The 26,918-nt window shown below is 47.8% G+C and overlaps 2 protein-coding genes across 3 annotated transcripts in view; one reads left to right on the forward strand and one right to left on the reverse strand.

Moving 5' to 3' along the window:
* Positions 1-1,690: 1,690 nt before the first annotated feature.
* Positions 1,691-18,281, reverse strand: LSM1 (LSM1 homolog, mRNA degradation associated). The gene is made up of 4 exons (XM_044282986.1): positions 18,142-18,281; positions 14,712-14,780; positions 4,696-4,811; positions 1,691-2,107 (listed from the first exon to the last, which is right to left on the reverse strand). The coding sequence occupies exons 1-4, from the start codon at positions 18,185-18,187 to the stop codon at positions 1,937-1,939; spliced, it is 402 nt and encodes a 133-aa protein (XP_044138921.1). The 5' UTR covers positions 18,188-18,281; the 3' UTR covers positions 1,691-1,936.
* Positions 18,282-18,708: 427 nt separating this feature from the next.
* Positions 18,709-26,918, forward strand: part of BAG4 (BAG cochaperone 4) — a 31,332-nt gene continuing 23,122 nt past the window's right edge. Inside the window, exon 1 of one of the 2 annotated variants that reach the window (XM_044282988.1) lies at positions 18,709-18,974. In XM_044282988.1, coding sequence (XP_044138923.1) covers positions 18,801-18,974 — 174 coding nt within the window. In that variant the 5' untranslated portion in view covers positions 18,709-18,800. The remainder of the gene's footprint in view (positions 18,975-26,918) is intronic. The other variant, XM_044282987.1, reaches the window with a different exon arrangement.

Consider the following 26,918-nt stretch of genomic DNA (forward strand, 5'->3'; position numbering starts at 1 on the left):
ATTGCCTTTCACTTTAAAAATGGCTTTTCTCCATCCAGGACAGATCATATTACATGTCAAATGCAAGTCTATGGAGAGGGAAGGGTGAGCAGGAGCTGAAGAGACACAAAGCCAAGCAGGACTGCACAGCTACATAGGAAGCTTATAGATCAGCACACATGCTTCGTTCACAAAAATACAGGTCAGGCTACTTTCACACTAGCGTTTTTTTGCAGACCCGGCGTGGATCTGCAAAAATGCTTTCGTTACAATACAACCGCATGCATCAGTCATGAATGGATCCAGTTGTATGGTCTTATATAGATAGCCTTGACGGATCTGTCATGACACAAATTGAAAGCCAATGGGCGGCGGATCAGCATGTCCCTGTTTTATTCCTTTCGGGGGCAGTGGAGTTCTCATTTTTGATCCGGCGGATCAGTTTACTTTTGTATCCGAGCAAACTGATCCGTCCCCACTGACTTACATTGGAAGTCAGGACTGATCCGTCTTGCTCCACACCACATCGCGGACAGCAACCAAACATTTTGGTGCATTCCGTTTTGTTCAATTTTGTCCCCATTGACAATGAACGGGGGACAAAACTGAAGCGTTTTCATCTGCTATTGAGCTCCTATGACTGATCTCAATAGCAGAATTGAAACCGCTAATGTTAAAGTAGCCTCAGTACTTCTCTGTAATATCCTCCATTATCCTGGGGCTGAGGGCAGCTGAGTGACTGTGAAACAGGAAGGATATTCTCATCTACTTTCTGTGTGCAGTCGATGGCAGCTAGCCGCCACCACCCACCATGTCTGAGAGAACTGCAACCAGCATGGAAAACTGCTTTAAAAAAAAAATAATTATGTCACATATTGGCCAGAAATGGTGTTATTTCTCATGTACACACTGTACTTTTGATTAATGCAATATGCTGAATGCTCTAAGGGGGGGAATCTATATTACTCCAGCCAGTTTTAAACTACTAAAACTTCACAACCCCTTTAACCCCTTGCAACTATAGCTAATGTTTGCTGCTTGAGAGCAATTTTTTTTTCTTTTCGGCTGAATTGTTCCTTAGGCTTATATAGCTTTATTAACTTTAACTTTGGGGGGGTGGGGGCTTCGGGGGACACCGCAATTTACATTTATGTATTAAGTTTTTTTTTTTTTTACATTATACATTTTTCACAGTCAACCCTATACATATGTGTCAGCCATAACTTTCTGATGGAGGCACATGAGGGCTTTTAGTTAAATCATTTTGGGTATTTTTTTCAAATTGTGTAAAATTATACAGTTTATAACCATTAAAAAACAGGTTGATTTAGAGTCGCAGTAGGGGACTACAAAGTGCATGGTGGTCACATTCTATATACTGTGTTCGTACACAGTATATGAAAGTCCTTATTGCCCGTCAGTAATAGTCTCTTTTAGGGACGCACCACAAGTGGACATACAGTTAAAGATAGTCCAGGCTGGACTAATACACCGTTATCCCTGGTTTATGGGCAGAGCACGACCCGGACACCATATGGAGATCTTACATTCCCTTTGTCATGCACTGCCGCCTCTTTTCCAGTGTAAATTACAATTTTCTATAGCCATAGACAAACCAGTCCTATAGGTGAACAGTCCCACAGTTGCCAACCATTATAAGATCTGCACAGCCATGTACATTATGGTATAATAAAGAGAAGTAGCACAATCATTAAAAAATAAACCAGTCAAAAAAGAAATCTTTAATGGGGTGCCTTCCCCTCATCATCATGGAATATAAGTGCTCTCATCTAGGGATCACATACAACAGAAATCATTACGCAAGTTTGAACCATTATTCACAGAGTGCGGCAGACAAGTCCGAACAGAAAAAAAAAAAAAAGGAAAAAACGCAAAGTAATCCCCCTGGGATCTGTATAAGTGTGGACACCTACAGTGGCATTGTCCACGCAGGAGCTCAGTACTCGTCCAGGGTGTCCGCTCTAGGAATGGACAGGCCTCGTTCCTTCAGGGCCTGCACCTTCACCCTCTCGGCCTCCTGTTTGCTTTGCTGCTGCACACGCTGCTCCTCTAAGATCTCCTCGATGGAGACCTGCAGTAATTGAGTGTCGCTCTCCTTTTCCAGGTCCTGTAGGGATACAAGAAGCGCAATCATTTAGACGATCCACTACTGTCCATGATCATCTGGTGTGCATGGAGCAATTCTATACCGACATGGGCCACATGAAACTCCGCACGACCAATCCTCATGTCCTCAGGGGACAAATACCGCCAGAGGTTACCGGCAGCCGCTTTCTTCCCTCTACCTATGTCTACATGGTGGCGCTGTTCTAAGGTGTATGGCCAGCCCTGGACACAAGCCTTTTCCTTTACCGATGCCTTTCTGAGAAATGGATGTTAAAAATTGCCCCATTTCAAAAAAGGTATGCACGCCGTTGGTGAAAACGGACAAAATAGAACTATTTCTTTTACATCCGTTCTTCACGGGCCTTCAAACAAACTGCCGTGTGAATAACCCCCCAGACTTATTGTGGTTTTTGTTTCTATGGGGAAACGACTTTACAGAATCGAACAAGCCATTGACATCCACACAACAGGTCAATTTCTGCAAGAGAATAGAAGACTAGAACATGTCCTATTATTGTCCACATTACAGACAAGTGTAGTACTGCTCTATTCAGGGCCGGCCATTCCGCAAAATGTGGAGTGCACACCCGGTATCTGTGTTTTGCGGATCCGTTGTTTGGGGACCGCAAAACAACAATGATCGCCATTGCACAGGCTGCAGAGAAAAGAAAATCAGTGACATAGATTGACCTGCGGTGCGGAATTTAAAACCTCACCAGCTGCAATGCAAATTAATCAGTACGGTATATTAGATAGTTAGAAGATGGACATTATACTCTAAAGCCTGCAGTATGAAAAGCACTCGAAAAGAGAAGGCAGATAACATTTGTGGCCCCAAGCCCCTCTGTAATATAGGAGAGAGCCAACTCTCAATGAGAGCATTAAAGGGGTTGTCTGGGCTACAGCTATTGAGGACCTATCCTCAGGAGAGAGGATGGGTTTGTTCAGGAGCAGCAACACAAACGGCTTGTAAAGAGCAAAAAATGGCGAATACGCAGCAGCTGGGCAGGGGATCGCAGATCCAAAGCGGTCCAATGGCATGTAGAAAGAATGGAGGGCCACAGCAGTGTCTCGCCAGAAAACTTCTTTATTCAGGAACACTCCTCATAACAAGGCATATAAAATAGTTTGCAGCAACGTTTCGGCTAAGAGTAGCCTTTGTCAAGCATGTTAACAAGTTAAAATCACAGCCTATAAGTAGCACATGATAAGCCCACCCACACCGCTAAGCAACCAATGAGATTAAGATTTACGTATAACACACCTGTGTGGAAAATCAATGGGGACCAACATGCTAAAACAAATTAGCCAGCTGTAACAAGACATACCTATGTGGGGCCATCATATACAGAGCTCCTCCGTCCATCCAGCGTCCCATAGTCGGCAATGCGCATGTCTGCATACGTCATCGCATGCGCCACCACAAGGCGGCGTGCGTATGACGTGCCCAAGTGAATCCGGATGCATAGTCCACGCCGGGCCACTTACGTCATCAGGCGGCGGCCGACTAACGTCACAAGGCCACTCCCACCTGGCGCTCCAGATTGGCATATGCATGAGGATTCGAATGGGGCTGTACATGGAGGGCGATCGCACCACTGTGACACATGAACAGTGTGCAAAAACGCTCGCCAAAGATAACAACAATAAGGCATAAAAAAAGCGCACTGCCCTTGCTACTAGCGCAAGGAAAAAACAAGCAGATATGCAAAAACGTATAGGCATCACATAGGTACAGCAGGCATAATAAAAAATAAGAATCACTAGATGTTGATAACAGATAGTGTTCTCACTAAGCACAAGTTCCCATTGATACATGATATACCATATACAGGTGTGTGTGGAAAAAAACCACAATAATCATCATGATGCTATAAAGCGGTGTGATTAGGGCACATAATTAAAAAAACAAAGCAAAAAAATACTGTAACAGAAGAGAAATATGAAATCAGCCATATAGAGAATATTTCTTGATTAAATCCAGAATTTAGCTGATACCAGCCACATTAAACTCTAGATTTAAACCAAATGGCTGTAAGGATTTCAGTGTGTAGATCCATTTGAGTTCCTTCTTCCTTAATATCGCATCCCTGTCACCCCCTCTCCGTAACGGGCCCACACTGTCAATAACTCTAAAGCGAAGCTGGTTAACAGAATGCCCCGCCTCCACGAAATGTTTCGCAACGGGCTTATCCATGTTCATCTTGCGTATGGTACTCTTGTGTTTGTTAATACGTTCTCTAATCTCCATGGTGGTCTCTCCCACATAAATAAGGCTGCAGGGGCACTGGATGGCATAAATCACATCCCGTGACCTGCAGGTGTAATAGCCCTTGATTTTATATTTTTTCCCACTGTAAGGGTGGGAGAAATATTCACCTTTGAGAACGTTACCACAATTACAGCAAGATAAACATGGATAAGTCCCGTTTTTGCGCGGTGCAAGAAGTTTTTGTGTCGGTGACTGGCCACCTACATCGGATTTAACCAGTCTATCACGGAGGCTAGGGTTCCGTCTGTATGCCATCAGCAGTGCACACGTTTCTTGGAACGAGGTTTAAAGGTCTATAAATGGGCAATCTTACTTACTATTTCTCCAAGAAGGACCACATTTTCTCCTCGCACAACAAATATTCCCCTAGGAATATCCCCGTATTTCTTCCCAACGTGTATCCTTTCCACCGTCTGGTGCAGAACAAGATTCGCTAAAACACAAGTAAGGATGAGAGATCAGATCATCTGCCCTCAAAACACATTTCTACCTGGAGTCCTTACAGTCTACAGGCCAGGCGCCATGTCACTATGTCCTGCAGCTGAAGTTTTTTTTAAAGGGGTTGTCACAGACTGAAAAAAAAAGGGGTCATTTTTTCTCTCCCTCACACCGTGCTGCTCGTCCATGACCCATGTCTGGCATTGGACATAAGTCCCATCCACCTGAACACTAGGCACAGCTCATTGTCTAGATCAGTGTTTCCCAACCAGTGTGCCTCCAGCTGTTGCAAAACTACAACTCCCAGCATACCCGCACAGTCAAAGGCTGTCCGGGCATGCTGGGAGTTGTAGTTTTGCAACAGCTGGAGGCACATTGGTTGGGAAACACTGGTCTAGATCAAGGATGCCCTCCAACTGTTGCAAAACTACAACTCCCAGAATGCCCAGACAGTCTACAGCTATCAGCATACAGCAGGGCATGGTGGGAGTTGTAGTTTTACAACAGCTGGAGGGCCACAGGTTGAGCATCCCTGGTCTAGATAGTGAAAATTCACAGGTCCTGGGGACACAATTAAGCTGATGCAGTCACAGGTGTCGAGGAAAATCTAATTCTAGACGCGCTGCTGTCAATTATGAGCACCTTTCCTTAAAACGCTGCATTTTGACGTCGCTCTATTATTCCTTCTGGAAAGGAACAAACTAGATTTTTGTACTTACCATAATATAAGTTTCTCTTCTGTTCATTGGGGGACACAGGCTTGACCTTGGGTAAAGCTGTTGCCACTAGGAGGCGACACTAAGCACACAAAGTGTGAGCTCCTCCCTCCAGCTATACCCTTCCTACAGGGCCTAAGCTAAAGCAGTTTGTGCAAAAGCAGTAGAAGCACAACAAAAACCGGAAACCAAACTATGTACAAACCCAGAACCACGCAGACCAGAAAGGGCCCGCAAACCGAGAGAACGGGTGGGAGCTGTGTCCCCCAATGAACGGAAGAGAAAGATTTTACGGCAAGTACAAAAATCTAGTTCTCATCCGTAACATTGGGGGAACACAGGCTTGACCATCGGACGTCCCAAGGGTTGGCCATAAATGGATCCGGACAATCAGAGAACCGCCGTCTGCAAAACTCTACGCCCCAGAGAAGCGTCAGAAGACGCCAAGGTATTTGTACTCTGTACAATTTGGAAAAGGTGTGCAAAGATGACCAGGTAGCCGCCTTACACACCTGAAGGGCCGAAGACCCATGATGCACTGCCCATGAGGCCCCCACTGCCCGAGCAGAATGAGCAGTAACCTGGAAAGGTGGGGCCCGGACACTGACACGGTACACTCCCACAATGGCCAAATGAATCCATTGGGAAATGGAAACTTTGGACGCAGCCAGCCCTTGTCTCGGCCCCTCTTGAATGACAAATAATGAATCCGTCCGTCGGAAAGAGGACGTCCGAGAGATAGATGTGAATGGCCCAAACCAAATCTAGAGTGTGGTGTGACTGCTTACGAGGAGGAGACGGAACAGGACAAAAGGAAGGGAGAATGATCTCTTCACTGAGATAGAATGCTGACGTGACCTTCGGAAGGAAGGACCGGACGAAGGACTACCTTGTCCTGATGGAGGATAAGGAAGGGCGACCGATAGGGTGTCGAACTCGCGGCTCTTTCCTAAGTAGGACAGGAAGCGAAGGGACACCTGCTGCAAAGGCTCAAACGGAGAGAACTGGAGAGCGCTGAGCACAAGATTAGGAGGATTCAACGGAGGACGGAAAGATGGCGCAGCATGCGCAACTCCCTGCAGAAATGTCCGAACCGCAGAAGCCAAGTTCCGCCAAAAAAGAATGGAAAGGGACGAAATTTGCCTTTTGAGGGAACTGAGAGCCAGCCCCAAGTCCATGCCTGACTGCAGGAAAGACAAGAGTCTTGGCAACGAAAACCAAATTGGATAGATCCGGGAGGACGACGGCTTCCTAGCACGAATTATGGTCTGGACAACAGCATCCGAGAAACCCTGAGCCCTTAGTACGGCGGCTTCAACAGCCTCGCCGTTAAATGTAGAGACCCTAAATTCGGGTGGAAGACTTTTGGTGAGTGACGGGATCGCCTGAAGGAAAAACTAGACACGGCAGATTGTCTACCATAGTGGACAGTTTGGAACACTGTATTTGGTGAGGGGCATAGCAGTCCCTCAGCATACACACTGGTCCTCCGGTGAGACAAAGTCAGCGTCTGACAACTTTTCCCTTGGAACATGCCTCTTCTAATGAAAATGCGTTGGAGCAAGACTCCCTGGGAGGTAGAGGAAACTGGGGACGCAGAGGCCCTTCAAGGAGAGGGCGGTCTGGCCAGTTTTACAGGACGGCAGCGATAGGGAGTCAGAGTCAGTTTTAATGGGGCCATCCACAGCAAGTAACCTGAGAAGGGGAGCCAGTAATACTTACCCATCTGGCATGTTCTGCTCCCCTGGTTTAAGCTGGGTCACCATCTTCGGTGGGCAGCCCCTTGGGGAGGGCCGCTACACCGGAAACAGAGGGGACTTGTTGTGGGCGGCCGTGGTGACCCGAAGGCTGGCGGGATGCAGAGGCTTTAGGAACCCCCTGGTCTCCCGTCTCCTGGGTGTGAGTGCAGGCAGATAGGACTGCCTGAGATCCTGCTAGAAGAAAAGAAAAATCAGCAGACCTGCAAAGCTGAGAGGTCTGCCTCCTACAGACTGATTTAGCTTAGTCCCTGTAGGAAGGGTATAGATGGAGGGAGGAGCTCACACTTTTGTGCTTAGTGTCGCCTCCTACTGGCAGCAGCTATACCCATGGTCAAGCCTGTGTCCCCCAATGATACGGATGAGAAACATGGATTGTTAAAATAGGTTACACACTTACACGTCTGCTCTACGAGAAGTGGCAATCCAACAGGAGGTGAATGAAGATAAAGCACCTAATGACCCCAATCTATACCTAGAGCACCAAGAAAATGGAAAAGCATCTCCAAAGGGTGTTTGAGAACGGCCTCCAACTTGGATGTTGCCCAGACGAGCGTTGGGGGGGGGGGGGGGGGGGGTTCTCCATCTCTCCCGCCTCCCCCATACACATTCAGCATGGATGTATATCAATGGGGAGAGAGGAGAACGACACAGCCAGACCCCTCTGGCGGAAGCTCATCTCCTGGACTGCATGCAGATCTCCACTATCGTGTGATCGTTGCCTGGCACAAATATAAGGTGGTGGTTTTTAACCCTTAGTGGTACTCACAGAGCTAATTAAAACCACATAAAATCTGAAAAAACACTGTGCCCTCTGGAGACCCCCTCTCCGCAATAGGTCATTTGCATTACAAATGTTTAAGTTCCAGCAATTTTCCTGCCGTCATTTGAATAACAATCAGTCACATCACAAGGCTTCCTGCTAAAAGGAGCGACTGGGAATATGGGAATAACGCGACCAGGAAGTCTTCAAGGCAATGGCATGAGTCATTAAAGAGGTTCTCCGGTTTATTATTAGGGAAGGCTCTGGTCGGGAATCCTGCCTTTTGGTAACCGCGGAGAGCGGTTATAAACATATAATAATCATCTCACCCTCCGTCCAATACAAGCAACCCACTGAAGTGAATAAACACTGTAATGCTTAGCCTCGCCTGTGGCGGCGCTGCAGGATAAATGAACACTTTTTTCACGGTCCGCAAAACAGGGTTCCATTGTTCCGTGATCCGTGTCAGTTTTTTCTTCCGTGTGTCTTCCTTGATTTTTGGAGGATCACCAGACCAGAAAAGTGAAAAAAAAAAATCTAAGTCAAGTTTGCCTTGAAAATGATAGGAAAAAAAAAAACGGACACGGATGACAATCTTGCGTGCCTCAGTGTTTTTTCACGGACCCATTGACTTGAATGGGTCCGCGAACCATTGTCCGTCAAAAAAAAGGACAGGTCTTATTTTTTTGACGGACAGGAAACACTGATCACGGACGACAAACGGTGCATTTTCCGAGTTTAACGGACCAATTGAAAGTCAATGGGTCCGCAGATAATCACGGAAAACGGAACGGACACGGATGCACACAACGGTCGTGTGCACGAGGCCTTAGTGAGGGGCCCGGCATATGGACATTTTTTTGTCTCGGATAACCCCATTAATTGTACATCTTGCTGTGTGAATTGTACTTTCACTTTGTGCCGTCATACACAGCACGATCTGCTGCCAGCAAACGACAAGTGTCCACATGAAAGATCTATTACCCAATGAACGAGCGTTTCGCTCCTTCATCGGGTAATCGTGGCTCATTTCCGCCTCCAGATAAGCGCTAACAAGCATTTCTATGAATGATTATTAGCGATAAGGGCACATTCACACTGCTGTATAAATTAGTCTGCATCTGTTCCGCAATTCCGCAGAACGGGTGCGAACCCATTCATTTCAACAGGCCGCAAAAGATACCGACAGCACACCGTGTGATGTCCGCATCCGTAGTTCCATTCCGCGGTCCTGCAAAAAAGATAGAGCGTGTCCTACTCTTGTCCGCAATTGCAGACAAGAATAGGCATTTTCTTTTATAGCGGCCGCCATGTGTGGTCCGCAGACGGGCCGGTATCTGTGTTTTGCAGAACATGTGAATGTAGCCTTATCTGTGGGATTCTCAGCCCGTGTAAAGGGCCCTTAAAGCCACATTCTTAGCTTTAAAAAAAAAAGGTAAGAGCTGCGCTATAATCCTTGGACAACCCCTTTAAGGCTACTTTCACACCTGCGTTAGGTGCGGATCCGTCTGGTATCTGCACAGACGGATCCGCACCTATAAATGCAAACAATGGTATCCATTCAGAACGGATCTGTCTGCATTCTATAAAAAAAAAAAAAAAAAAAAAAAAAAAAAAAGGTCCAAGTCTAATTGGTAGTCAGACGGATCCATCCTGACTTTACATTGAAAGTCAATGGGGGACAGATCCGTTTGCAATTGCACCATAGTGTGTCAACGTCAAACGGATCCGTCCCCATTGACTTACATTGTAAGTCAGGACGGATCCGTTTGGCTCCGCACGACCAGGCGGACACCAAAACGCTGCAAGCAGCATTTTGGTGTCCGCCTCCAGAGCGTAATGGAGGCAGAATGGAGCCAAACTGATGCATTCTGAACGGATCCGCATCCATTCAAAATGCATTGGGGCTAAACTGATCCGTTTGGGGACTGCTTGCGAGAGCCTTGAAATGGATCTCACAGACTGACACCGAAACACTGGTGTGAACGCATAGCACCCGCACTGAATCCTGACCCATTCATTTCAATGGGTCTGTGTACATGAGCGTTGTTTTTCACGCATCAGTTCTGCGTTGCGTGAAAATCGCAGCATGTTCTATATTCTGCGTTTTTCACGCAGCCCTGGCTCCATAGAAGTGAATGGGGCTGCGTGAAAAACGCATTGCATCCTCAAGCAAGTGCGGGTGCGATGCGTTTTTCACTGATGGTTGCTAGGAGATGTTGTTTGTAAACATTCAGTTTTTTATCACGTGCGTGAAAAACGCATCAAAACGCATTGCACCCGCGCGGAAAAAAACTGAACAACTAAACGCAATCGCAGACAAAACTGACTGAACTTGCTTGCAAAATAGTGCGAGTTTCACTGAACTCACCCTGAACGCATCTGGCCCCAATCCGCAAAACCAGCCCAAGGCTAATACTACAACTGTCTACAAAAGACCTTACAAATATATCACAATGGGAGAAAATAACTATGGAAATAATGGTGCTAATTAATTAACCATTAGATGACACGTCAAAAAAATATCAGGGCATCGGTAGGATAGCGGGTACCGGTTTTATTTATATAAAATATAATTTAACTTTCTAATATACCCATATCTATTCATACCCCTTGAATATTTCCACATTTTTTTCACGTTATATCCACAAACTTGTACAACTCCTGGCACCCCCGCAGATCAGTAGTTTGAAGAGAAGGCCGCGCTCCATGTGAACGCAGCTTTCCCTTCATCGTTTACCTGCTCGCCATCACAACCACAGCGGCGAGCAGTGCAATTACAAGCCGTCCCATTCACTTCTATGGGACGGCTCCTTCCATTCAAGTGTATAGGGCCGTCCAATAGAAGTGACTAGGGGAGCTTAGGTGGAGTTACACCTGCTCACTGCTGCGGTTACGACAGAAAGCAGGTAGACAATGAAGAGAAGGCAGCACGGCCTTCTCTTCGAACAACTGATCGTGGGGGTGCCCGGAGTCAGACCTGGACCGATCCGATATTGATTACCTACTGTGAGGAAAGATCATCAATATAAATACAGTGGACAAGCCCTTTAAACGTATCTTATTGGGATTTTGTGTGATAGACCAACACAAAGTAAGTATGTGTGAAGTGAGAAGAAAACGATATAGTTTTAAAAATCTGAAAAGTGCAGCGTGCATTTGTATTCAGCCCCCTGTACTCCGATACCCCTAAATAAAATCCAGTTCGACCAACTGCCTTCAGAAGTCACCTAATTAGTAAATAGAGTCCACCTGTGTGTAATGTCTTCTCAGTATACCTACAGCTGTTCTGTGAAGGCCTCAGGGGTTTGTTAGAGAACATTAGTAATCAAACAGCATCATGAAAACCAAGGAACACACCAGACAGGTCAGGGATACAGTTGTGGAGAAGTGTAAAGCAGGGTTACGTTATAAAGAAATATCCCAAGCTCTGGACATCTCACGGAGCACTGTTCAATCAATCATCCGAAAACTGATGGAGTATGGTACAACTGCAAACCTACCAAGACATGGCCGACCACCTAAACTGACAGCCCAGGCAAGGAGAGCACCAATTAGAGAAGCAGCCAAGAGGTCCACGGTCGCTCGAGAAGCAGCCAAGAGGTCCACGGTCGCTCGAGAAGCTGCAGAGATCCACAGCTCAGGTGGGAGAATCTGTCCACAGGATAACTATTAGTCAGGTACTCCACAAATCTGGCCTTTATGGAAGAGTCACAAGAAGAAAGCCATAAGAAGACCCATTTGCAGTTCGCCACAAGCCATGTAGGAGACACAGCAAACATGTGGAAGAAGGTGCTCTGGTCAGATGAGACCAAAGTTCAACTTTTTGGCCTAAATGCAAAATGCTATGAGTGGCAGAAAACTAACTGCACATCACCCTAAACACACCATCCCCACTGTGAAACATGGTGGTGGCAGCAGCATCATGCTGCGAGGATGCTTTTCTTTCAGCAGGGACAGGGAAGCTGGTCAGAGTTGATGGAAAATGGATGGAGCTAAATACAAGGCAATCCTGGAGGAAAACCTATTAGGCTGGTTTCACACGGGTGTTGCGGATTGGGGCCGGATGCGTTCAGTGAAACTCGCACTATTTTGCAAGCAAGTTCAGTCAGTTTTGTCTGTGATTGCGTTTAGTTGTTCAGTTTTTTCCACGCGGGTGCAATGCGTTTTGATGCGTTTTTCACGCGCGTGATAAAAAACTGAATGTTTACAAACATCTCTTAGCAACCATCAGTGAAAAACGCATCGCACCCGCACTTGCTTGCGGATGCAATGCGTTTTTCACGCAGCCCCATTCACTTCTATGGGGCCAGGGCTGCGTGAAAAACGCAGAATATAGAACATGCTGCGATTTTCACACAACGCAGAAGTGATGCGTGAAAAACAACGCTCATGTACACAGACCCATTGAAATGAATGGGTCAGGATTCAGTGCGGGTGCTATGCGTTCACGTCACGCACTGCACCCGCGCGGAAATCACGCTCGTGTGAAAGGGACCTTAGAGGCTGCAAAAGATTTCAGACTGGGGCAGAGGTTCACCTTCCAGCAGGACAACGACCCTAAACACACAGCCAGAGCTACAATGGAATGGTTTAGATCAAAGTATATTCATGTGTTAGAACAGTCCAGTCAAAGTCCAGACCTAAATCCCATGGAGAATCGGTGGCAAGACTAGAAAATTGCTGCTCAGACGTTCTCTATCCAATCTGACCGAGCTCAGGCTATTTTGCAAAGAATGGGCAAAAATTTCAGCCTCTAGATGTGCAAATCTGGTGGAGACGTACCCCAAAAGACATGCAGGTATAATTGCAGCGAAATGTGGTCCTGCATAGTACTGACTCAGGGGGCTGAATACAACGTTTATTAAAGTGTGTGGGTGTGACGTGAAAAAAAAAAAAAATAATAATATTAGTAAAATATAAAATTCTCTTTATTGCCTTATTCTAACCCCTATAACTTTTTTATAGTTATGTCTATAGAGCTATGTGGCGGGGCTCATTTTTTGTGGGACAATCTGTACTTCATTTTAAAAGGTGCGTGTGAATTTTTTTTTTCACAAAAAAAGGCCATTTTAAATTTTATCTTCTGTTATGCCATTCACCATATGCCATGCATTTTTGGATGCGGCGATGCCCATGATTTTTTTAGTTTCTTTTTATTTTGGGGAAATGGGTGTGTGATTTGAACTTTTCTATTTCACTGCCTTCCAATACAGTGCTGCCACCTGCAGGCCTGTATTGGAATATATCAGCGATAGGTATCGGAGCCTGCTTGGGGCTCCGAGGTATTACTGGCATATAACAGCTTCCCCGATCTCAGCTGAGAAATGGCTGTTGCGAGAGTGTGCGGCTCTTGCATCTTCACTGCTCAGGTGCTGTGGTTACATTTGGCCAGGGCATCTGAGGGGTTAAAAGGGCTTCTGTCACCCCACTAAAGTGATTTTTTTTTTTGGGCTAGTGAAATTAGTTCTATTGCGATATATGACAATATAATTGTGTCACTTACTTTGATCCAGCAGTTTCTGCAAAAAACGAAGTTTTATAATATGTAAATTCTGTCTCTACCACAAGTAGGGCGTCTACTTGCTGGTAGCTGCTGCAGAAATCCGCCCCCTCGTCGTGTTGATTGACAGGGCCAGCCGGGATCTCCTCCTCCGGCCGGCCCTGTCGGAATTTCAAAAATCGCGCGCCTGTGTTGATTCGGCGCAGGCGCTCTGAGATGAGGAGGCTCGTCTCCTCAGAACTCCCTCAGTGCGCTTGCGCCGATGACATCACCAAAATAGAAGACGTCATCGGCGCAGGCGCACTGAGGGAGTGCTGAGGAGACTAGCCTCCTCATCTCAGAGCGCCTGCGCCGAATCAACACAGGCGCGCGATTTTTGAAATTCCGACAGGGCTGGCCAGAGGAGGAGATCCCGGCTGGCCCTGTCAATCAACACGACGAGGGGGCGGATTTCTGCAGCAGCTACCAGCAAGTAGCCGCCCTACTTGCTGGTAGAGACCGAATTTACATATTATAAAACTTCGTTTTTTGCAGAAACTGCTGGATCAAAGTAAGTAACACAATTATATTGTCATATATCGCAATATAACTAATTTCACTAGCCCAAAAAAAAAATAATCACTTTAGTGGGGTGACAGAAGCCCTTTAAGTGTACGCGATTGGCCTTATGGCTGATCACAGACAATAGCCCCAGGCCTCTGCTGTTCCAAACCTGGAGGTTATGGTGCTCGCTAGTGGGCACCACCTTTAAAGTGACAACTTCAGCTGCACATGTCCAGCGGAGATTGCAAAGGAGTTTATGCCACACAACCCAAATAAGGGAACAGATGAGCAAAGTCCCCATCTTTACTGGATGGCAGCAAATTGGCCGACTTACCAGTGATGGCTCCTAACCTGAAGCATAGATCTGCCAGGAGTCTGGGAAAGCTGAATGACCTCCATCAAGCTACATGTAATAACAAGCCCGGTGGCCGTCACCCAGCTTTCCCAGAAACGTCATCAAGAAAAAGCTGAATTTTAGTTCCATATTCAAACGCCACTCACGCCCTCGTCTATCTACAATGTCCGGCACGCCCTAAGAGCATGCTGGGAGTTGTAGTTTTGCAACTGCTGAGAAACCAAAGTTTAAAAGAAATAAAACCTTCAAGACACTCACCAAACTGGTCAATGCTTCTTAAGTATCCAATAAGAGTTCTCCCATCTCGTAGTAGGACCAAGTGTTTTTCTGAAACAAACAAGTGTACAGTCATTAGGTAAGGGTGGACCACCGAGTGAAGAGGGGGGTGCAGAGACCTCCCCTCAATATCAGATCAGCAGGAGTCCGACTACCAGCACCCCCGCCAATCAGCTGTCTGCGGGCTTTTCATACTATACCAAGCACAGCGCCATACTTTGTGTAGTGACTGTGCTTGGTACTGCAGCTTAAACCCATTCACCTGAATGTGACTGAGCTGCAAAAAAGGTCATGTGATCGATGGACACGATTTTACTGGCATTTCGAAACAGCCGACAGGTGGGGGTGCAGGGTTTCCGACCCCACCGAACAGATCTTGATTCTGACAGTAGGTGGAAAACACGTCTGAACTTGCCCCCAACACAGGATCCCTTGGGGGACAAGGTGATGCAGCTTGCATGTTTTCAGATACAATCGGAAGTGGAAGTGACAACCACCCCTCCCGTGGTGGGATCCCATACTTACCACAAAAAAAAACAAAAAAAAAAAACGTAACCCGAGCGGTCGGCTGTAACCTGTGTGGGAGGAAGGACCTGACAGTAAGTAGTCAATTTCCCCTCTGCGCCAGCACAGAGGAAATAACGCATTACACGCACATTGAAATGCATGAATGTGATAGATGCCCTGAAACGTTGTAGCCCCCCTCTGCTCTAATTGATGTGGACCCCTCCTCTAATAAACCCCGAATTCCTTAAAGGGGTCGTCTTATTTCAGCAAATGGCATGTATCATGGACAGAAAGTTACTACAAGGCTCTTACTAATGTATTGTGATTGTCCATATTGCCTCCTTTGCTGGAGTCATTTTTCCATCGCATTATACACTGCTCGTTTCCATGGTTATGACCACCCTGCAATCCAGCAGCGGTGGTCGTACTTGCACAAACTATAGGAAAAAGCACCAGCCTCTTTGGTGGCCGGGACCGTGGGAGTGCACATAGGATGGTGCTTTTTCCTATACTGTGCAAGCACGACCACTGCTGGATTGCTGGGTGGTCATAACTAGGGCTGCAGTAAACGATTATTTTAGTAATCGAGTATTCTATTGATTAATCGAGTAATCAATTAAGAAAAAGATAAACTGTTTTCCTTTATAAAAACTCATCAGACCCCCTGCCATCAGTCCCCAACACCATTTGTTCCCCACTGTGCGATCAGCTCAAGTGCATCAGTTTCCCCCCAGTGCCATGAGCTCCCCCTCACCCCAGTGCCACCAGCTCTGCCCCCATTGTGCCACCAGCTCTGCTGCCATGCTCCTCCTGACACCCGGATTGCACAGCGTCACTGGTTTCTATGACGCTGTGCACTCCAGGCGCCTGGCCTTAGTTGCGCCCCACCCCCTCGGTTCCACCAACTTACCTTTCCAGCAGGGGCGCTGCCGAAACTCCATCGTTCTGCGTTGCTCTGCTCCTGACGTCACACAGTGCGTCAAGTCACGGCGTGCGTACGTCAGGAGGTCAGAGCAGCGCGGGACCATGGACGTACTGTGGAGTGTCCGGAGGCCGCCTGCTGGAAAGGTGAGTATTCCAAGCGCAGCCCTAGTCATAACCATGGAAACGAACAGTGTATAATGTGATTGGATAAATGAATCCAGCCAGCAAAGGAGGCAATATGGAGAATCGCAATACATTAGTAAGTGCCTTGTATTAACTCTCTACATGATTAATGCCACTTACTGAGGCGAGACGACCCCTGTAAGCTCCACTTCACAGGACAGATATTAATGTAGATTCCACTCCAACACGCTGGCGGCAGCCACGCACAGTCCGCCTCCCATTGTTTTCGCTGTTGTTGGTACAGCTGGTGGTTTAAAGCCATGACTGTGTCCACAACATTCACGGATAACCGCCAATCAATGGGGCAAAACCGCAATTGCGCCAGTGGCACCGAAAAACTGCAGCTGCGAAATGCATTATGTGAACGGGGCAGTGCTCCAGACAAAAAAATAAATAATGAGCCACTGGCTCCTAACCTGAAAAATTTAGGACCCAAATTAAATTAGTCGCGAAATTTAATGTTCATATAATTACGGTAAAAAAAAAAAAAACACACACACACACACACACACACACACACACACACACTACCTAGGGTTTTCACCATGCCAAAATTTTGATTCAATTTTAATACCATAAAAAAGTATTGCAATACTCGATACCACGCGAATAAAAATAACACCAAAAAAGCCGCGAGCGTTCCACATTTTATTGAACGACTGGACCATAATAGAACAGTCCGACCCTAATGTTTGTCAGGACAAGGTGATTAAAAATATTGAAAATTGCACTTTTCTGTTATGGCATTCACCGCATAGTAAATATTTTAATAGCTCGCACTTTTTCGGGCGTGGCGATATGTAATAGGTTTATTTTTTTACTGTTTATATATTTTATATGCAAAATTGGGAAAGGGGGCCATTTAAAACTTTTAGTATTTATATTTTTTTTTTGCCACCAGTGGACTGATAGCAGGGAGGAGGAGGATGGGAGCGGCTGTGGCCACTGCGCCAGCAATGAATATAGTTTATGCCTGAATATAAAACGCAGGCTGCTGGTGCCAGCCCAAAATTAACCCCTCAGGTGCGGCGGATCGCAGCGCGCAGTCATAGAGGCTGGGTGCTGGGTATGGCCACCACCCACAGCCTGCATTTGTATTCAGGCATAAACTATATTCATTGGTGGCGCAGTGGCCACAACCGGTCCCCTCTATCAGCCCATTGGTGGCAGCGGCAGCACAGGGGGGTGGGGGAGGGACTGCCTCCTTCTCCCCTGTGCTGCTGAGGAGAACATGGCACGTGCTGACAGCAGCGCGTCCCATGTCAGTTCCTCGTATGTGACAGGCAGAGCAGCGGGGGGGGGGGGGGGGGGGGGGGGGTCTAGGCGCAAATGGCGACAAGACTGCAAAGTCTTGTCGCCATTTTGGAATTCTAAGTCGCATCGGCGACCATTTTGGTCACCATCTGGAGTCCTGCGGGGCCTATATGAAAATGGGCTTTCCAAGTTAGATAAAGGATACGTAGCATGGTACATAGGTAGGTGGGCTCCCTAGTCTGATGCCATACTCTACCCTGTCCATAGGGGGCAGCAAGTGCATCCTATGTCTGGTCACCAAGTAAATGGGGCTAACAGAACACATCCAGTTTTTTGGGTCAGAAATCGTTGTCACTTCCCTTCCCCCACTCTTCCAAGAAGCGATATACATTACAGCCAGCAAGGGTCGCCAGGGAGCACATCAGCCACACACACAGCAGACAGTAAGCACATCACACCAGGGCAGGAGGTTGTTATGGCAACCGTACTTCTTACACACACCACAGGAGTCAGGAAGAGCAGGGCACCCGCGCCATATACTGACTGTCAATATCCTCTATGAGGCTTGCTGTCCCCGGCATATAATTCATTCTCTCTTCCGCCCCCCTGCTTGGGGCTAACCCTCACACGGGACACCTCGTCAATAAGCCGACCGGAAACACCGCCATCTTTAAACAGAATTACTTCCGGCGCATAGGTAGCCAAATATAAACATGACATGACGTCATACGCTCGCTCCCGGCTGAATGGGCGTGGTTACACGGCTGTCATTTATCACTGCGCCGATTGGACAGAAGACAATAACGTTGCCCTAAGGCCTATGAGTCCTGATTGGTTGAAATAATCTCAGTGGGCGCGGTCGGAAAATTATTTTGTTAGAAAAACGCCTGCGCAGATTACGTTGGCCGTTCATTGGGTAAGAGGCGTTAGACGTAGACGAACTATTCACTCCTGATTGGCTAGAGTACTTATAAAGGACAAGTGAAGGCGGTAACCCATGGGTGAAGGGACGGATAATTGTCTTCACTCCCTATTGGTCGCTTGAAACTGTATTGGGCGTGTCACATTTCGCAATCTGAAGTCTAATTGGCTGGCGGTTATTTTTTGCCGGTGTGATTGGCTGACGGTCGGTTGCCATGCCGCGTACCGCGCCTGCGCAGTGGTGGTGCGTTTGTGCGGCTGGTTGTATGCTCTGCTAGTTTCATGTCGACTACGCACAGACCTGGGGATGGCAGCGGATATTATCCCCCCGGGGACGTGCTGGCTCGGCAGCGGCAGGAGGAGGCCGCCCCTGGCTGGGGTTCTGGATATTACCCTCAGGGGACGGCAAGAAGCTGGGCCGGAGGTGGAGAGATGGCAGGAGCTGCCGGAGCCCAGGTACTGCAGTCCGTTCTTATGTCTGCCCGTCACATCTGAGCCTGAGAAAGCTGGGTGACCGCCAATATGGCCGCCTCTCATCCAGAGCAGGAGTGGGAGGAGCTGGCACTGAGAACTTCAGGGAAAGTGGCTGACAACCCCTGTGGTGCTGGCTGCTGTGGTGGTCACCAAGGATCTGGCAGCCTGCATTATGCTGGCCATTGCAGGGGTTGTTACAGATTTATGCTGGAAATATGTCATGAAGTAAAGAATATCGGAGAGGTCACGTGTCTGTACGTGATGTCATGGGGGGGGGGGGCAGACCTCACAAGTGTCCCTATTTTGGATCAAAGTCCCTCTTTTTGATCTGAGGTATAAAATTGCATTATTAGTGTACTTTCACACTTGCGGCAGACACGCCGGGTGCGTCAAAACGCATGCAGACCGATGGCATTTGTCAGATGGATCCATATCCTGATCCGTATGACAAATGCATTGAAATGCCCGATCCGTCTTTTGGGTGTCATCCGGAAAAACGGATCTGGCATTTATTTTTTTAACTTTTTTTTTTTTTGGTCTGACCGCAATGCCGGATCCGGTTGCCAGGACACTCGGGGCCGGATCCGGCATTAATGCATGTCAATGGGAAAAAATGACGGATCGGGCAAGTGTTCCGGAATTTTGGCCAGAGATAAAACCGTAGCATGCTGCGGTATTATCTCCGTCCTGAAATGGCAAAAGGACTGAACTGAAGACATCCTGATGCCTCCTGTACGGATTGCTCTCCATTCAGAATGCATGGGGATATGCCTGATCAGTTCTTTTCCAGTATTGAGCCGCTGTGACGGAACTCAGTGCTGGAAAAGAAGAACGCTAGTGTGAATGTACCCTTACATGTACAATATATCTGCATATTAGACCCCATCCTGTATATTATTTCATTATTTGATGCAATTTGGATTTTAGAAATTTGTTATTGTGCGCTAAGAAAACTATTGAAGTTAGTGCTGCAGTAAGCGATTATTTTAGTAATTGAGTATTCTATTGATTATTTTTCACGATTAATCGAGTATTCTAATAAGAAAAAATGAATTAATAGACTGTTTTTCTTTATAAAAACATATCAGCCCCCCTACCATCAGTCCCCAACACCCTTTGTTCCCCGCTGTGCGATCAGCCCAAGTGCATCAGTTCCCCCAGTGCCATGTCCCCCACTTCCATCAGATCAGCCCCTCCATGTCCCCCACTTCCATCAGATCAGCCCCTCCATGTCCCCCGCTTCCATCAGATCAGCCCCTCCATGTCCCCCGCTTCCATCAGATCAGCCCCTCCATGTCCCCCGCTTCCATCAGATCAGCCCCTCCATGTCCCCCGCTTCCATCAGATCAGCCCCTCCATGTCCCCCGCTTCCATCAGATCAGCCCCTCCATGTCCCCCGCTTCCATCAGATCAGCCCCTCCATGTCCCCCGCTTCCATCAGATCAGCCCCTCCATGTCCCCCGCTTCCATCAGATCAGCCCCTCCATGTCCCCCGCTTCCATCGGATCAGCCCCTCCATGTCCCCCGCTTCCATCGGATCAGCCCCTCCATGTCCCCCGCTTCCATCGGATCAGCCCCTCCATGTCCCCCGCTTCCATCGGATCAGCCCCTCCATGTCCCCCGCTTCCATCGGATCAGCCCCTCCATGTCCCCCGCTTCCATCGGATCAGCCCCTCCATGTCCCCCGCTTCCATCGGATCAGCCCCTCCATGTCCCCCGCTTCCATCGGATCAGCCCCTCCATGTCCCCCGCTTCCATCGGATCAGCCCCTCCATGTCCCCCGCTTCCATCGGATCAGCCCCTCCATGTCCCCCGCTTCCATCGGATCAGCCCCTCCATGTCCCCCGCTTCCATCGGATCAGCCCCTCCATGTCCCCCGCTTCCATCGGATCAGCCCCTCCATGTCCCCCGCTTCCATCGGATCAGCCCCTCCATGTCCCCCGCTTCCATCGGATCAGCCCCTCCATGTCCCCCGCTTCCATCGGATCAGCCCCTCCATGTCCCCCGCTTCCATCGGATCAGCCCCTCCATGTCCCCCGCTTCCATCGGATCAGCCCCTCCATGTCCCCCGCTTCCATCGGATCAGCCCCTCCATGTCCCCCGCTTCCATCGGATCAGCCCCTCCATGTCCCCCGCTTCCATCGGATCAGCCCCTCCATGTCCCCCGCTTCCATCGGATCAGCCCCTCCATGTCCCCCGCTTCCATCGGATCAGCCCCTCCATGTCCCCCGCTTCCATCGGATCAGCCCCTCCATGTCCCCCGCTTCCATCGGATCAGCCCCTCCATGTCCCCCGCTTCCATCGGATCAGCCCCTCCATGTCCCCCGCTTCCATCGGATCAGCCCCTCCATGTCCCCCGCTTCCATCGGATCAGCCCCTCCATGTCCCCCGCTTCCATCGGATCAGCCCCTCCATGTCCCCCGCTTCCATCGGATCAGCCCCTCCATGTCCCCCGCTTCCATCGGATCAGCCCCTCCATGTCCCCCGCTTCCATCGGATCAGCCCCTCCATGTCCCCCGCTTCCATCGGATCAGCCCCTCCATGTCCCCCGCTTCCATCGGATCAGCCCCTCCATGTCCCCCGCTTCCATCGGATCAGCCCCTCCATGTCCCCCGCTTCCATCGGATCAGCCCCTCCATGTCCCCCGCTTCCATCGGATCAGCCCCTCCATGTCCCCCGCTCCCATCTGCCCCTCCATGCCACCCATTGCCGGCTGCCCCCCTTCAGTTCCATGTCCCCAGCGCCAGTGAAATAAAATACTTACCTTTCCTGTAGGGGCTCTTCCCCACAGCTCCTTCCTCTTCTTCTCCACGCGCTGCACTGGATCCTGACGTCGCACAGCGTCGGGTCATAATGCGCGCTTACGTGCACTATGACCTGATGATGTCAGGATCCAGTGCAGCATGGTACGGGCCGGCAGGTGACCATGGAGCGGTAAGTAATAGCAAGCACTCCACTCCCGCTCCGTGGTCACATGACCCAAACGAATCCTCGATGCCAAAAATTTGCATCGATTATTTTTTTGGGTCTCGAATTACTTGATTCAATCGAGTAATCGTTTCAGCCCTAATTGAAGTGTATACATACGCAGGAAAATGGATCTTTCACACAATGAACAATAGGTGTCCTTCTTTGACCGTCCAAAAAGTTGGGAGGTAATGGGGGGGGGGGGGGGGGGGGAGAGAGATCAGTCAGTAGTGCCCTGGTGGTCACTGCACAGATCTGGGCCACCCATGGTGACGTTCCACACGTACAGATGTGCTTTGGCCAGGGCAGTGCCAGGCTGGTCTGATGTAACTAGATACTCAACCCCAGGGCTGCATCAGATACTATGTGCCCCCTCCAGTTCCCTTTTTATCTATAGCCATAGCCATTTTTTTGGCATCCAGACATTTTGCCACTCTTTAATTTCTAGGAATTGTTATTATGGATTAAAGGGCCCCCCCCAGGAATATGATATTGATAACCTATCCTTAGGATATAGATTGGCAGGGGTCCCACTGATCAGTGAGGCTGCTGTACTCACTAGAGCTTCGGTGATCACGGTGGTTTCTTCTCAGCTCACCAAGCACAGTGCTGTCCGTTGTATAGTGGCTGTGCTTGGTATTGCATCTCAGCCTCATTCACTAGAGTGGGACTGAGCTGCACATAGACCATGTGACCGATGTACGGTGACGTCACATGACCTCGGAAGGGGTTGCAGCGCTAACAGAGCACTGTGCCTCTCTGAACAGCTGATCGGCGGGGGTCCCGGGCAGGCCATCAATATTGAACTCCTGAAGGGGGAAAACATTTTCCCCATTTTTGTTTATGCAGTTTACCAGTCACTGTAATGTGTTCACTATAGTCTATGGGTTATTCTGACTACAGGATACAAGTACTGTTTTGTGATATTTAACAGAAAGTATGTTAGAAGAACTTTTATTGCAATGGATTTTTATATATTTTTTATTTTAAAGGTGTTATCCAACCCCTATAATATCCCCCCCCCCCCCCCAATGCCCGGGCCCCGCATACTGGTCATACTTGCACTGCTCCCCCGGACTTGCGTTGCTCCTGATGCCTGCACAGCCGCTGCTGCATCTCCCCATGGCGTGGATCAAAACATACGGGGGGCGGGGGGAGCAGCCAGTAGCAGGTCCGGTGAACTCCGGCAGGCTCAGGATCATGGACTTGGGCCGAATGCACGCGGCTGTGGGCGGTACGTGGTATCCCGGCCTGGCATCCTGCTGACATTTGTTGCTATGACGCCGTGCGCTTCATGCCGCCGCTGCACTACAGTAATAAACTCGTATAGATCATACCAATGTATTACTGTAGTGCAGCGGCGGCATGAAGTGCACGGCGTCATAGCAACCGATGCCAGGCCGGGATACCACGGACCGCTCACGGCCGCGTGCATTCGGCCTTCGATTCAGGATGGGAGCCTGTAGTGCAGGGGTAGGCAACCTCCGGCACTACAGCTGTTGTGAAACTACAACTCCCAGCATGCATACTTCCTCTGCTCTTTTTAGAACTCTTACAGAAATGAATGGAGCATGCTGGGAATTGTAGTTTCACAACAGCTGGAATGCCGAAGGTTGATGAACCCTGCTGTAGGGTAACTCTGGACCTCCCCCTGTCAGCTCTCTGTCATCCAAAACTAATCAATCTTAGCTGCCCCCACTCGTCAGATCAGGCTGACGAGACACCTTTGCATTAACCACTTCTACCCCGGGCCAGTTTTCACCTTCCTGCCATTTTTTGCTAATCTGACATGGGTCACTTTATGTGGTAATCGCTTTGGAACGCTTTTACTTATCCAAGCCATTCTGAAATTGTTTTCTCGTGACACATTGTACTTCATGACATAAATTTGAGTCAATATATTTCACCTTTTATTTATGAAAAAAATCCCAAATGTACCAAAAATCTTGAACAATTCGCAATTTTCAAAATTTCAATTTGTCTGCTTTTAAAGCAGAAAGTGATACCTCATAAAATATTTATTACTTAACTTTCCCCATATGTCTATTTTATGTCAGCATAACTCTGTAAATGTCCTTTTATTTTTGGGGGATGTTAGAAGGCTTAGCATTTTAAAAGCAATTCTAAAAATGTTTAAGAAAATTTCCAAAACCCACTTTTTAAAGACCAGTTCAGGTCTGAAGTCACTTTGTGGGAATTACATAGTGGAAACCCCCATAAATGACCCCATTGTAGAAACTATACTCCTCAAGTTACTCAAAACAGATTTTACTAACTTTGTTCCACAAGAATTAAAGGAAAATGGAGATAAAATTTCACTTTTTTGGCAAATTTTCCATTTTAATCCATTTTTTTTCTTTAACACATCGAGGGTTAACAGCCAAACAAAACTCAACATTTATTACCCTGATTCTGAGGGTTACAGAAACACCCGACATGTGGTCGTAAACTGATGTAAGGGCACACGGCAGGGCGTAGAAGGAAAGGAGAGCCACATAGTTTTTGGAAGGCAGATTTTGCTGGACTGGTTTTTAGATGCCATGTCCTAATTGAAGCCCCCCTGATGCACCCCTACAGTAGAAACTCCCAAAAGTGACCCCATTTTGGAAACTAGGGGAATAAGGTGACATTTTATTGGTACTATTTTGTGGTACATATGATTTTTAATCGCTTTATATTACGTTTTTTGTGAGGCAAGGTAACCCAAAAATTTCTATTTTGTCATATTTTTTTTTTACAACATTTATCTGACAGGGTAGATCATGCGCTATTTTTATAGAGCAGGTTGTTACGGAAGCATTGATATCAAATATGTCTACTTTGTTTTACATAATAAAGCATTTTTGCAAAAATAAAATATGTCTCTATTTTCAGAACGCCATATTTTATTGTTTTATTTTATTTTTCTGCCGATCGTCTTGTGCACGGGCGCATTTTTTGCAGGAAGAGTTGGTTTTTATTGGTACAATTTTTGGGTACATATGATTTTTTTGATCTTTCATTATTACACTTTGAGGCAAGGTGACCAAAAAAATTGGTTGTTTTAGCACAGTTTTTATTTATTTTTAAAGCGTTCACCTGAGGGGTTAGGACATGAGATTTTTATAGTGCAGGATGTGGCGATGCCAAATATTTCTACTTTTTCTTTTTAAGGCCTCTTTCACACTTGCGTTGTCCGGATCCGGCGTGTACTCCACTTGCCGGAATTACACGCCGGATCCGGAAAAACGCAAGTGTACTGAAAGCATTTGAAGACGGATCCGTCTTCAAAATGCTTTCAGTGTTACTATGGCACCCAGGACGCTATTAAAGTCCTGGTTGCCATAGTAGTAGTGGGGAGCGGGGGAGCGGCATACTTACAGTCCGTGCGGCTCCCGGGGCGCTCCAGAATGACGTCAGAGCGCCCCATGCGCATGGATCATGTGATCCATGCGATCACGTCATCCATGCGCCTGGGGCGCCCTGACGTCACTCTGGAGCGCCCCGGGAGCCGCACGGATGGTAAGTATGCTGCTCCCCGCTCCCCACTACAGTTTACCATGGCTGCCAGGACTTTAGCGTCCCGGCAGCCATGGTAACCATTGAGAAAAAGCTAAACGTCGCATCCGGCAATGCGCCGAAACGACGTTTAGCTTAAGGCCGGATCCGGATCAATGCCTTTCAATGGGCATTCATTCCGGATCCGGCCTTGCGGCAAGTGTTCCGGATTTTTGGCCGGAGCAAAAAGCGCAGCATGCTGCGCTATTTGCTGCGGCCAAAAAACGTTCCGTTCCGGAATGGAAGACATCCTGATGCATCCTGAAGGACGGACTGTCCATTCAGAATGCATTAGGATAATCCTGATCAGTATTCTTCCGGCATAGAGCCCCGACGACGGAACTCTATGCCGGAAGACTATAACGCAGGTGTGAAAGGGCCCTAATTTAAGTTTTACACAATGATAGCATTTTTGAAACAAAAAAAAAAAATGTTGTAGTATCTCCATAGTCTGAGAGCTATAGCTTTTTTTTTATTTTTTGACCGATTGTCTTAGGTAGGGGCTCATTTTTTTGCAGGATGAGGTGACTGTTTGATTGGTACCATTTTGGGGGGCATACACCTTTTTGATCGCTTGGTATTGCACTTTTTGTTGCTTTTCTTTTTTTCTAAACAGTTTTTATTTTTTTACGGTGTTTATCGGATGGGGTGGATCATGTGATATATTTATAGAGCCGGTCGATACCTAATGTGTGTGTATTTTTTTATTTTATATTTTTTTCTATATTTTTTTTTTAATATAAAATCAGGGGAGAGGGGCTTTTTTTTCTTTATTTCTGTCCCACTCTGGGACTTCACTTTTGGGGGTCTGATCCCCTCTGCAATGCATTACAATACATCTGTATTGTAATGCGTTGCCTGATCGTGTACTACACTGAGCCATACACTAACAGGTTGCCTAAGAGACCGGGCCTGGGGCTGGATCTCCTCAGCTCCTGTAGAAGGCAGGTCCTGATGCCGTGCAAGGCATTGGGCAGCCTCTGCATGGCATCGGGCTGCCTTCTCACTCAGTGTGTCCCCGTCACAGCAGTGCAGGGACTTGATGCGCTCCCTCACCTGCCTTAAATCCCTTCTATGTCGCGGTCAGCGCTGATCGTGGCATAGAAGGGGTTAATCCGCCAGCATCGGCTTGTACAGTGATACCTGCGGATACAGCAGGGGCCCGGCTATCAGGGACTGCCGGACCCCTGCAGTGATCGGGGGCGCACCGCTCCAGTGCCCGCCCGATCACCATGACGTAATAGTACGTCAAAATGCAGGAACGCACCTGCCGCCATGACTTACTAATACGTCATATGTTGGGAAGGGGTTAAATGACACCGAAGTACACTTTACAGCTGCTAGCATTCACCGGTTACTAATGTAATCTAGGTAACCTAAGGTCAAGAAATCGTTAGAACACAAAAAGGCTCTTATTAAAGT

This window comes from Bufo gargarizans, chromosome 2 (assembly GCF_014858855.1).
Source record: "Bufo gargarizans isolate SCDJY-AF-19 chromosome 2, ASM1485885v1, whole genome shotgun sequence".
Classification (NCBI taxonomy): domain Eukaryota; kingdom Metazoa; phylum Chordata; class Amphibia; order Anura; family Bufonidae; genus Bufo; species Bufo gargarizans.

Coding starts and splice junctions, on each gene's coding strand:
- LSM1 (XM_044282986.1), bottom strand. CDS start 18,187: ATGAATTATATGCCGGGGACAGCAAGCCTCATAGAGGATATTGACA. Junction 14,781..18,141: donor CCTCATAGAGGATATTGACA/GTCAGTATATGG, acceptor TGTTTGTTTCAG/AAAAACACTTGGTCCTACTA. Junction 2,108..4,695: donor TGGTCCTTCTTGGAGAAATA/GTAAGTAAGATT, acceptor GTATCCCTACAG/GACCTGGAAAAGGAGAGCGA.